Raw genomic sequence first — 11,683 nt, forward strand, 5'->3', positions numbered from 1 at the left:
CCCATAGCTGTCAGCAGGATCAGCAGCAGGACACCAGATATCGTATTGTCGGTCTCAGAAGCAGCAGCAGCTAAAGTAGGGGAGGAGAGCAGCAGCACGGATTCTTGCTAGCAGCAGAAAGCACACACATTCTACAAATGAAGCAGTAACAGCAGCAGCAGCAGAGATAGCACTGCGTCAGCTGTTGCCTTCAGGGCTGCGGCGGCAGCTTCTCCTGTGACGACTGCGGTGCAGCAGCAGCTGCTGCTGCTGCTATCATCACCCACCGCTGCTGCTGCTGGTCTGCAGCAGCAGCAGCAGCTGCTGCTGCTGCTGCAGAAATGTGGGGCTCCACGCGGCGAGGCCCTGGGAGAGGCCGTGAAGTGGCTTTAAACCCCAGTGATGAAGAACGAGCAGCAGCAGCAGCAGCAGCTGCTGCTGCTGTTGCTGCAGCAGAGTCAGATAATGACGGCCTCGATAGTGGAGATGTTCTGTTCGATGCTGACGAGGACACCAACGAAGAAATAGATAACCTTGCATTTGGTGAGTGCAGCAATAGCGGCAGCAGCACTGGCAGCAGCCGCAGTAAAAGCAGCAGCAGCAGCAACAACTGCAGCCACGACAAGAGCAGCAGCAGCAACAGCAGCAGCGGCAGCAATAACTGCAACCACAGCAAGAGCAGCAGCAGCAGACAAGAGTGCTGTTTTAATAGCGCATGTTCCGTTGTGGGACGAGCGTTGCAGCAAGAGAGTGGTGCCTAATGTGCAGCAGCAGCAGGAACAGCAGTAGCAGCTGCTGCTGCTACTGCTGCAGCTGCTGCTGCTGCTGCATGGATATTAGGAGTTGTGCTGCATGTGTCTCCGCTGCAGGAAGTGCTGTTGAGATGCACCCGCGGGTGTTGGGAAGGCCCACTGACGCAGCAGCAGCATCAGCAGCAGCTTCAGCAGCAGCAGATGACCCTCTTGCTGCTGACAGCCAAGTGGCTTCTCGATCAGGCCCCTTGGCTTGGATGCGGCGGCTGCTGCGGCTGCATCTGCCGCAGCAGCAGCAGCAGCAGCAGCAGCCGCTGCAGCTGCGAACCCCCAGGAGGCGCCGCAGGAGATATGAAGCTGTTATAGGGGAGGGGGTGCACGCGGAGGACACTCCTGCTGCTGCCTTGGAGCAGCAGCAGCAGCAGCAGCAGCAACACGAGCTGCCTCTGCAGATCAGAGGCAGGAGCAGCAGCGTCAGCAGCAATACCAGCAGCAGGAGCAGCACGGATCGCAACAATGCGGACTTTCCTGCTGCTGCTGCTCCTGCTGCTGCTGCCGCCCCTGCTGCTGCTGCTGCTGCAGCTGAGGGGGGCATCATGGCTGCGATTCGGCGGGCACAAGCAATGCTGCAGGAGGGCCGCGCAGCAGCAGCAGCAGCACCAGCAGCAGCAGCAGCAGCGCCAGCAGCAGGAGCTGAAGCAGCAGCAGCAGCAGCAGCAGACACCAGTGCAGGTGACAGCAGCAGCACGGAAGGCCCGGTGCGCCGGCTGTGGCGGCGGCTGCGGGAACGCGTGAGCGGTGGCTTCGGAGCAGGAGACCCTGCAGCGGCAGCAGCAGCAGAAGCAGCAGCAGCAGAAGCAGCAGCAGCAAACCTCCAAGAAGAAGAAGAAGACTACTACGATGACCCCCGCTGCCAGCAGCTGCTGCTGGCCACAGGCTTTCTTTGCTGGGCTCCAATCCTTTGGGTTTTGGGCTGTCTTTTGTTCTTTGTCACCCCACGCGAGTTCCGCAGAACCCGAAAAGTAGGCCTTGCTGCTGCTGCTGCTGCTGCTGCTGTTGCTACTGCTGCTGTTGCTGCTGCTCTTGCTGCTGCTACTGCTGCTGCTGCTGCTGCTGCTGTTTTTGTTCGTGGTGGTGGTGGGCTCGCTGCTGGTGCGGATGCTGGTAGTGGTGCTGCTTTTGCTGCTGCTGTTGCGCTTGCTGCTGCTGCTGCTGAGTGTGTGCTGCTGGCACCGGCGGGGCTCCTTGCTGCTGCCGCCTGCCAGATAGCTCTATAGCTAGCTAGCTAGCTAGCTAGTTAGCTAGCTAGGCAAAGATGCGGTGGCCAGTTGGGTGCAGCTAGCTAGCTAGCCGGGTGCATCGAGTTAACCAACTACTTGGCGAAGCTAGCTAGCTAGTTATTTGACGCAGCCAGCTACCTGCCGTCGCTAGCTAGCCAGTTGGGTGCAGCTAGCTAGCCAACTTTTTGGCCAGCTAGCCAGCTAGCTAGAGATCTGGGTAGCTAACGACCTAGCTAGCTAGTGACCAAATTAGCTAGCCAGCGACTAGCTAGCTAGCTAGCGACCCAGCTAGCTATCAAGCTACCCAGCAAGCTAGCTAGCAGCCTAGCCGGATAGCGATGTTGCTAGCTAGCTAGCTAATGGCGTAGCTAGCTATCCAGTCAACGACGTAGCTAGCCAGCTAGCTAGCTAGCTAGCCACGACTGTGGTGTGTGCTTCAGTGGGCTGCTGTGAACATGGTGGTTGTTGCTGTTTTCTTTTTTCTTTACGGCGCTCGCCAAATTGATGAAAAGGGCCCCAAGTGAGAGCGAAACCCAAAGGAAGTTTTTCTTTTTTTTGTCTTTTTTGTCCTCTTTTTGTCTTTTCATTTTCCGTTCTTTTTTTCGTCTCTTTCATCTCCTTTGTCCCCTCGATCCCTTTGTGTCTTTTTTGTCTCTTTTGGTCTCTGTTCTGTTTTTCTCTTTTTCCCGTCATTTTAGCTGTCTTTTCGACCGCTTCGAATCTTCCCCTGAATCGCTGGGGTGTCTGTACACCTCGTCAAGTGCACTGCGTCTTTCGGAGTGGCGTTTTGTGTGCAAGTCAGATTTGTTTAGATTTGTTTTAAATATTTTTAAATATATTTTGTGCATTTATTTCACGCTTTTACACTTCTGCAGCCGAGTAGTCCCGTTGGAGCTTCTCTTGACCATCTTGCGCAACTCGCGCGGCGTACACACAGCTCACGCAGCCACACCTAAAATTCGTCCTTTTGGAGTTCTCAGGAATATTATATATATATAGGAATATGCATTTATACTTTATTTGATTCTCTATGTAATATATGTATATACTTGTATCTATGCTCATAAGCTAATAATCTACTTCGAATTGAATATTCTAAATGGACTTCAATGCGTATTGCCCACTGTACGCATGCTGGATGCATTTAAGAGCATTAACAATAATATAAAAATATTTATACGTGCGTTCATATATATTTATGTATATATTTATATATGTATATATATTATATGGAGTTGAATATTCGCGCATGCATCTGCCTTTATTTCCTTCTCAGGACTCCCCGCGTGGTATACTTTGGCAGGGAAGATCTGCGGCCTTTGTGGCAAGGCAAGCACTAGTTCAGCAGCAGCAGCAGCAGCAGCAGCAGCAAGAGCAGCAGTTTACATGATAAAAGAACCCCTGGGGAGCTGCTGCCTCTATTGCTGCTGCTGCTGGTGCTGTTGTGCTCTTCAGCTCGCATCCCACAACCTGTGTCATCAGGCATCATCTGGGAGGTCGTCGGGGGGCGGCTTCAGAGTAGGTTGCCCACAGCAGCAGTGGCAGCAGCAGCAGCAGCGACGGCAGCAAACGCAGCAGCAGCAGCAGCAGCGGCAGTAAATAAGAGAGCAGCAAGCTTGCATGCTGCGTCTGCACACTGCAGGGACAAAACTCTATCACATCGACTCAGACACAGCCCTTGAGCTCCAAGGCTGGCAGCCGCTGCTGCTCCCCAAGCAGCAGCAGCAGCAGCAGCATAAGCCTCTCAGGATTGTCAAGTAGGGACCCTCTGCTGCTGCAGCTGCTGCATTTGCTTCGTGACAGCAGCAGCTCAATACGCGTGCCGCGCTGACTCCCATGCCGGGCTGGAATGCACCTGCAACTGCCACTACTGCAGCTGCTGCTGCTGCCGCTGCTGCTGCTGCTGCTGCAGGTTTAATTTGGACGACTGGCTGGATGGGGACTGGGGAGATGAGACAGTGCTGGGCCCCGAGCCAGGGGACCTGAGGGGCCCTTTTGCTGCTACTGCGCTGCAGTAAGTGCTGCAAAGGAGACAGAAGCAGCCACAAAGAAAGATCCGGGGAGACGAACTGCAGCACAAAAGCTCTTGCTGTTGCTGCTGCTGCTGGTGCCCTTGCCGTTCGCAGGAGTCCTGCAGTCGTGATGACGGGTCGCGTGCAGTTCGCTGCTTCTTTTGTTGCTTCCTTCGCCGACGCAGCTGCTGCTGCTGCTGCTGCTGCTGCAGCAGATGCGGCACGTGATATGCACGACATAGCGAAGCCCACGAGTGTCTTCCCGACGGACATCTCCGTAGAGGCGCTGCCAGCAGGACTCAGCGAGTAAGTGCAGTAGTAGCAGCAGCAGCAGCAACAGCAGCGGCAACAGCAGCAGCAAATTCAGCAGCAGCGGCAGCTGTAGGCGCGCTGTGCAGAAGCTGACTCAGTCTCTTTTTTTTTGCTGCCTGCTTGTGTCTAATCCATTGAGCGTCATTTCCGTATATACCATATCGCTCCACCTACCGTCACCAGCAGCAGCACCAGCAGCAGCAGCAGCAGCTGCAGCAGCAGCAGCAGCAGCAGCAGGTTTGCTTCGCGTGTCCGCAGGCTGGCCTCTGGGTATTCTGGGGCCGCCCTGCGGTGTGTTCCAGTTCCCCTAGAAGTTGCTGAGGGTTTGACTTGGGGTTTGCTGGATGGCGAGGAAGATGAGGCTGAGCAGCAGCCGCTGCTGCTGCCTGTAGATTTGCTGCTGGCTGCTGCAGCAGACCAGCAGAAGTCCGACACCAAATGGGTGCTTCTGCCCCCCAAGCAGCTGCAGAGCGGCAGCACCAGCAGCAGCAGCAGCAGCAGCAGCTGGGGGGCTTTTGCGGCCTCCAAGGTTCTTGCCTTTCGGCGTAAGCATGCATGTTCTCTTATTGTGCTCTACACGCCCCCGCAGCAGCAGCAGCAGCAGCAGCAGCTTTCGATGCAGCAGCCCCAAGTGTACGTGCGCTCTCTTGTTCTCAACCCATTGCCTTAAGATGTGCAATGTAGCAGCAGCAGCAGCAGCAGTAGCCGCAGCAGCAGCAATTAGACGCAGCACCTGCTTTGATGGCTCCCCACTGGAGGCTCTTTGTCTTGCTGCTGCTGCAGCTTCGCCTATAGAATTCAGCTGCTTTCGCTGCAGGGCTTTGCAGGCCCTCAAGGCTTAGGGTTTGGTGCTGCGAGGGTTTAGGGTTTTTAGCTTCGAGGATTTAGGGTAACAAGTCTTTCTTTTTAGGGTTTAGGGTTTAGAATGGCTCCAAAGCGCGCGGAGGGCCTGCAGTGCGCTGCTGCAGCTGCCGCTACAGGGCCCCTCGCCCTTGCTGCTGCCGTTGCAGCTGTTGCTGCAGTTGCTGCTTCAGCTGCTGCTGCTGCTGCACTGTTGCTGCTTCACAGTGGGTCGCTGCGTGTCTAGCAATTTCTGCATCTGCATGCAATCAGCAGCAGACTGGAGTGCAGTGTATGTACAACTCCCTAGACCCGACGACCATAGGATACAGAACGGAGACTGGTGCAGCAGCAGCACAGCAGCAGCGACAGCAGCAGCAACACCAGCAGCAGCAACACCAGCAAGCAGTGGCGGCTAGGGCGCTAAGTGAAGCTCAGGCCTTTGCAGTGTATCGCCGGCCTCAGTGGACCATTGGTCCATTATATGCATGCACTTAGGTGGAGTGTGTGAAGAAGATAATGTAAAAGGAATTCTGGGGGATAGCCTAGGTCTGCCTTTGTAGCAACTGCTGCTGCTGCTGCTGCTGACCTTCAGCTGCTGCAGCCTGGTTGTTTCTGCATCTGCTGCTGTTGCAGCAGGGCTGCTGCTCCAAGGCTTGCGCGCAGCTTGTAAGCTACTGTCAACCCCTCCCTGGGCTTGAACTCACTGAGTCCTTCGCGTAGGGTTTAGGGTTTAGGGTTTAGGGTTTAGGGTGTAGCGCCTGAGGGAAAGACTTCAGGACAATAGAGTGGCCCTCCAAGCAAGTTTTGTGCCCTCACTGGCTGCAGCTTTCTAGCGGAAGACAGCTTGCTGCTTTGGCTGCTGCTGCAGTTGCTGCTGCTGCTGGTGCAGCAGTTGTTGCAGTTGCTGCTGTTGGTGCTGCAGCAGCTGCTGCAAAGGCAGCGTCTGGGCGCCGCATATTGCTGCCTGCTGCCTCGCCCGCTGCATCATCACCTCGAAGTGCTGGTGCTGCAGTTTGTTGAACGCCTCCAGCTGCTGCTGCTCGAAGCTGTGCCGCTGCTGCTGCTGCGCCCCAGCAGGTGCAGCAGCAGCGCCTGCTGCGTCTGCTGCAGCATATTCCACGTGCTGCTGCACCACGTGTAGAGGGACATGAACCAGTTTAGGAACATAAATATCGACTGGGACTAAGTAGGGCCGCAGGCGAGTCAGCTGCACAGGGTGAGGCTTTGCTGCTGCTGCTGCAGCTGCTGCTGCTGTTGCGCTGCCCGTACTCCGCGCCACTGCAGCAGCAGAAGCCACATCCAAAACCTGGGCTTTTGCTTCCGACTGCACCACAAGCCTCCCGTCTGGCAGCAACACGGGGTGCTGGTTTGCTGCTGCAGCAGCAGGGCTCGCACCGGGGGCCGCCTGCTGCGCCATCGGGCGACGGTGCTGCTGCTGCTGCTGTTGCTGCTGCTGCTGCTGTGCCCCAGCAGCAGGAAAAATGGTGGCTGGGAAGAGCCCCGGCGTGGCGGATCTTCTTCTGGCTGCACCGTAAACAAGCGCTTGCTGCTTCATGCTGCTGCTGCTGCTGCTGCTCTTGCTTGTGGGGGTGGGCGTTTGGCTTCTAAAGCGGGCAGCAGCTTGCTGCTGCCCCTGCAGCTCCCTCTGCTCCTGGGACTGCTGCTGCTGCTGCTGAAGCTGCTGCAGCATCTGCTCACAGGCGTCGTGCTGCATCCGCGACTGCAGCTCCTGCAACATGCGCTGCTGCTTGTAGAGGGGCAGCTGCTGCTCCTGCTGGGGCTGCTGCTGCAGCCGCTGCTGCTGCCCCTGCAGAAGCTGCGGTTGCTGCGCTTGCTGCTGCCAGGTCTGAGTCTCCTTGTCCATTTGCGCATGCGCATGCTTCTGCTCCCTAATTGTCTGCTGAAGTGGCTGCTGCCGCTGCTGCTGTTGCACTTGCTGCTGCTGCTGCTGCTGCTGCTGCGTTTGCGGTTGCTGCTGTTGCTGCTGCTTCGCAGGCAAGTCGAGTTTAGGCATCAGCACAGAAGACACAGACCCCAAGAAACTGTCGCCTCGAATTGCACTTGTTGCTGTTGAAGTGGTGCTGCTGCCGCTACGCAGCAGCTCCTGCTGCAGTTCTTTTTGGCCCTTCTGCTGCTCGTAATGCTGCTGCTGCATCCCTTTGCTTACATTGGAAGATGCTGTCGCAAGATGCTGCTGCAACAGTAGCAGCTGCTGCTGCTGCTGCTGGACTTCTTCTTTAACCTGCTGCAGCGGGTATGGATCAGCAAGCTGCTGCAACTGACGCACAGGACCACCTGGAAGACATCCATGGGTGCCTCCGCATAAGTTTTTCTGCTGCTGCTGCCGCTGCTGATATTGCTGTTGGTGCTGCTGCAGATTTTGTTTGTTGAGCTCTTGCTGCACCCGTTGCTGCAGCTCTTGGTGTTGCTGCTGTTGCTGCTGCTGCTCACGTTCTTGCTGGCACTGCAGCAAGAGCTGCTGCTTGTGAGCCAGAAGCAGCTGCAGGTGCTCCCGCTGCTTTTGCAGGTTCGCACGCTGCTGTTTTATTTGCTGCTGCTGCTGCTGCAATAGCTGCCTCGTCCGCTGCTGCAGCAGCTGCTGCTTCTCGTGCTGCTGGCCGTAAAAGCCAGCAGCAGCAGCAGCAGGCAAACGCCGCGCAGGCGGGGTAGGGGGAATAGCAACGCAGCGGCGGCTGCGAAGTGCTGCTGAAGGGTAGACTGGGATTGCTGCTGCTGCTGCTTCCTTGGCATAACTGAAAATGCTGCTTGTGTTGCTGCAGTTGCTGGTGCTGCTGCTGCTGCTCCCGTTGCTCCCGCTGCTCAGACGATGAGCGGCAAGGGTGCGCGAAGGCCCATAGAGCTCGTTGCTGGGCTGCTGGAGCTGCTGCTGCATTTGCTGCTGCTGCTGCTGCTGAATTTGCTGCTGCTGTTGCTGCATTTGCTGGTGGACTTGCTGCTGAATCTGCTGCTGCACTTTCTGCTGTGCCTGTTGGTGCTGCTGCTGCAGAAGTGACAGCTGCCTCTGCTGCTGCTGCTGCCACAGGGACAGCTGCTGTTTTTGCTTCTGAAGCAGTAAAAGCTGGTGCTGCTGCTGCTCTTGCTGCTGTTGCAGCAGCGTTAGCTGCTGCTCCTGCCTCTCAAGCTGCTGCTTGTGCTTCCTTCTGTTTCCTGTTACATCGCATATGAAGGGGTCCGTAGCAGCAGCGGCAGCAGTATCACTGGCGTTTTCATCAGCAGCAGCAGCAGCAGGCGCTGCAGCAGCGGTAGCTACAACAGGGAAACATGCAGCAGGATCTGCTGCTGCAGTACCAAGGCCACGGGGAGCCTGCTGCATCGTAAGGGCAAGGCGGTTCACGATGCTGCCAGCTACAGCAGCAACATCTACTCCGTGTACTTCCAGCTGGGCCTGAGGAGCAGCAGCAGCAGCAGCAGCAGCAGCGGCACCAGCAGCGGCAATGGCCACAAGAAGTGTCTGCGCTTCCTAGACAACTCCTGCACAAGCTAGACGAGAACGGCTGCTGCAACAGATTCAGCAGCACCAGCAACAGCAGCAGCAGCAGTTTTGGTAACAGCAGCAGCAACAGCAGCAGCAGCAACAGCCGCAGCAGCTCCAACAGCAGCAGCATGACTTGCTTGACTGTTTGAGAGCCGGTTTGTGAAATTTAGCCGCACGGACTGCAAGCTGCTGTTTGTGCTGTTGCTGCAGTTGCTGCAGGTGCGTCTGCTGCCGACGTTGCTGCTCAAGCGGGTGCCCCGGAGGGCTCCTAGACGAGTTACTTGTTGCTGCTGCTGCTGCTGCCGCTGCTGCTGCCGCTGCTGCTGCCGCTGCTGCTGCCTGGAACGGGAGTGCTGACTCTTCGAAAGGCTCGAGGTTGTTTGGGGAGACCTATCTGCTGCTGCTGCTTCTGCTGCGTCTGCTCCAGCATCAGCAGCAACAGAATTGGCATCAGAAAGGGTAGAAGGAGCGATAAGGGAGGCAGCAGGAGTTGCGGCTGCTGCTGCTGCTGCTGCAGCTGCAGAGACCGCGCTGCTAGCCTCGGACTCCTCCATTGTGCTGCGGGCAGGCCTGAGGCCCTGGCTGTGCGTCTCAGCCGCTGCTAAGCAGCAACACTGTCAGCTGAGCTGCTGCTGCAGCGGGAGGAGCTGCCGAAGCTGCTGCTGCTGCTGCTGCTGCTGCTGCTGCTCGCCTGCTGCTGCAGAACAGAGCAGCAAGCGGACTAGCTTTCGTAAAATAGGTTAGAGAGATGTGAGTCTTCAGGTGTACGTACACCCGAAGACAACCAAAATTAAGAAAAAGCAGCAGCTGTTGAGACCCCAGCGAGACTAAAGGGGGGCTCTGCTGCTGCTGCTGTGAGCCAGGTGACCTTACACCTATCTCCCTGCTGCTGTCGTTGCAGCAGCAGCAGCAGCAGCAAAGGCAGTTGCTGCTGCTTTTGCTGTTTTGTTTTTAATTTAATAAACTTTGTGTCTTCCTTGTTTGCTTCTCGTCCCCAACTCAATTTCAGTGTCTTCTTGTGGGGCAGGAGAGCAGCGCAGCCAGCCCAGAGACAGCCGTTAGGGTTTAGGGCTTGGGGTTTAGGGTTTAGGGTTTAGGGTTTAGGGTTTAGGGTTTAGGGTTTGAAGTTTTGAAATCCAACTCAAGGCGAAGTTTTGCAGCATCTGGCCCCCATTTATGAGGGTTTAGGGTCTAGGGTTTAGGGTTTACCTGGTCGCCGGCCGTGTGCGTCTCCGTCGCCTCCCAGGGTGACCGCCGCAGCAGCAGCCATCAAATGAGTGAAACGAGGGTTAAGGGTTTAGGGTTTAGGGTTTTATGGGTCTGTTGAGTCGAAAAAAGGATAAAAGAAGTCAGAAAACGGGGCAGCAGCAGCAGCAGCCCCCAGTCCACCCCGCGCTGCCCAGCTGAGACAAACAAAAGTTGCAATTTTCCCCCCCTAAGTTTTGTGGCTGCCCCTTCCTGCTTCTGAGCCCTGTGTGGCCCCGCCGCTGCTGCTGCTGCTGCTGCTGTTGCGAGCAGCAGCAGCAGGCCACTGCTGCAGTGATATGCGTGAGAAGCGGAAGAGCAGCCACGGAGCATGACTCAGACGGAAAGAAGACAGAAGCAAGAAAAACCGAAACAGGAAAGAATAGACAAAAGGAAGAAAAATAAAAAGGACTTTCTTGGGAAGGAGCACGAGAAGAAGACAAAAGAAAAGAAAACGAAAAGTTAGAAAAAAGCAAAGAAAGAGCCGCGGGCGCCACCCCACAGGCCGCTGTTGGGGTGTACAGACACCTCGCGCCGTCGCCTCTGCATTCTGAGCTGTATGTACACCTGAAAGGCACGGGCATCTTCGGGGAGAGTAAAAGGAACATATGAGATAAACAAACAGACAACCAAGTAGCAGCAAATAGAAACAACAGTTTAATGATCTTGCAGCAAAAGTAGCGGCAAAGAGAAAAAGAAATAAACTTGAATAAATAAATGCGGGAACTTAAAAAAGAAACAAAACGAGAAAAACACAGAAAAATTGGAAAAGCCATTTAGCGGGGGCTGATAAGGGTTTTGAAAGGCTACACAAGCTCAGATACAGGCAGCAGCAGCAGCAGCTGCAGCAACAGCAGCAGCAGTGCAAGACCGGACCAAAGCGGCAGCTCGGCGCAGATAGAGAGCAGCTGCTGCACAACCAAATGTGCAGCCAGCAGCTGCTGCTGCTGCACAACTCCTTACAACTACAACAGCAGCAGCAGCGGCAGCAGCAAAAAGTCAGCAGCAGCAAAGCGGCTGCAGCAACGCAAAGAGCATCGTCAGCTTCACTATCAGGAGCGGCAATGACCATAAGCACTAGCTGCAGCAACAGTAGCAGCAGCAGCAGCAGCAGCAGCCCAAAGAGCACCACGAGCCCAGAACCACGAGTAAGAGGACCAACGGCCTCACCAGCAGCAGCAACAGCAACAGCAGCAGCAGCAGCAGCACGTGGGGATGGTGTGCTGCTCTTGCTGCAAGTGCCACCCCTGTCGAGCTTGCTGCGGCTTTTGTTACCGAAAGCGGCGCGAGAGAAAGGTCTATGGTAAGTTTCATTTTTAATTATTTTTTTATTTTTTTTGTCATGCTTGGTTCCTTTTTTGTCCCTTTTTATCTCTTTTTATCCCCTTTTACCTCTTTTATCTTTTTTAATATCTTTTTGTCTCTTTAATTCATCCAATTTTGTTATTTTGATTTGTTTCCGTTATTCTTTGCCGCTTCTTTTGCGTCTCTTTCTCGCAGTTTCGCGCTGTGTACGTACACTTGAACAAACTTCATTCGACTATCAAATTGAAAATGAATTAATTAAAAAAATGTTCATTCCGAATTTCAAATCTATTTCCTTCTGTTCGCACATTCATAAAGGTGCAGTGTATGCATTTGCATATTTGCCACTCTACAGCTGCTGCTGCTGCTGCTGCCCCTTCCTCACTTATCCTGCCGCTTCTTCAGCTATTCCGTTTCTCCTGCTGCAGAAGCAGCAGCTGCTGCGGCGTTGGTATCAAC

The 11,683-nt window shown here is 55.3% G+C and overlaps 3 protein-coding genes across 3 annotated transcripts; 2 read left to right on the plus strand and 1 right to left on the minus strand.

Moving 5' to 3' along the window:
• Nucleotides 1-320: 320 nt before the first annotated feature.
• On the plus strand, nt 321-5,005 carry ETH_00031060 (uncharacterized protein; the record flags this gene model as incomplete). The annotated part of the gene is made up of 9 exons (XM_013378724.1): nt 321-522; nt 849-1,753; nt 2,452-2,531; nt 3,288-3,340; nt 3,467-3,529; nt 3,654-3,768; nt 3,924-4,025; nt 4,138-4,329; nt 4,594-5,005. The coding sequence occupies 9 exons, from the start codon at nt 321-323 to the stop codon at nt 5,003-5,005; spliced, it is 2,124 nt and encodes a 707-aa protein (XP_013234178.1).
• Nucleotides 5,006-6,007: 1,002 nt separating this feature from the next.
• ETH_00031065 (uncharacterized protein) lies at nt 6,008-9,228 on the minus strand (the record flags this gene model as incomplete). The annotated part of the gene is made up of 2 exons (XM_013378725.1): nt 6,008-8,584; nt 8,851-9,228. 2 exons carry the CDS (start codon nt 9,226-9,228, stop codon nt 6,008-6,010), a joined length of 2,955 nt encoding a protein of 984 aa, XP_013234179.1.
• A 1,614-nt stretch (nt 9,229-10,842) lies between these two features.
• On the plus strand, nt 10,843-11,226 carry ETH_00031070 (uncharacterized protein; the record flags this gene model as incomplete). The annotated part of the gene is made up of 1 exon (XM_013378726.1): nt 10,843-11,226. One exon carries the CDS (start codon nt 10,843-10,845, stop codon nt 11,224-11,226), a length of 384 nt encoding a protein of 127 aa, XP_013234180.1.
• Nucleotides 11,227-11,683: the final 457 nt, after the last annotated feature.

Source organism: Eimeria tenella, genomic scaffold (genome assembly GCF_000499545.2).
Source record: "Eimeria tenella Houghton genomic scaffold, Eth_scaff96, whole genome shotgun sequence".
Taxonomy (NCBI): Eukaryota; Apicomplexa; class Conoidasida; order Eucoccidiorida; family Eimeriidae; genus Eimeria; species Eimeria tenella.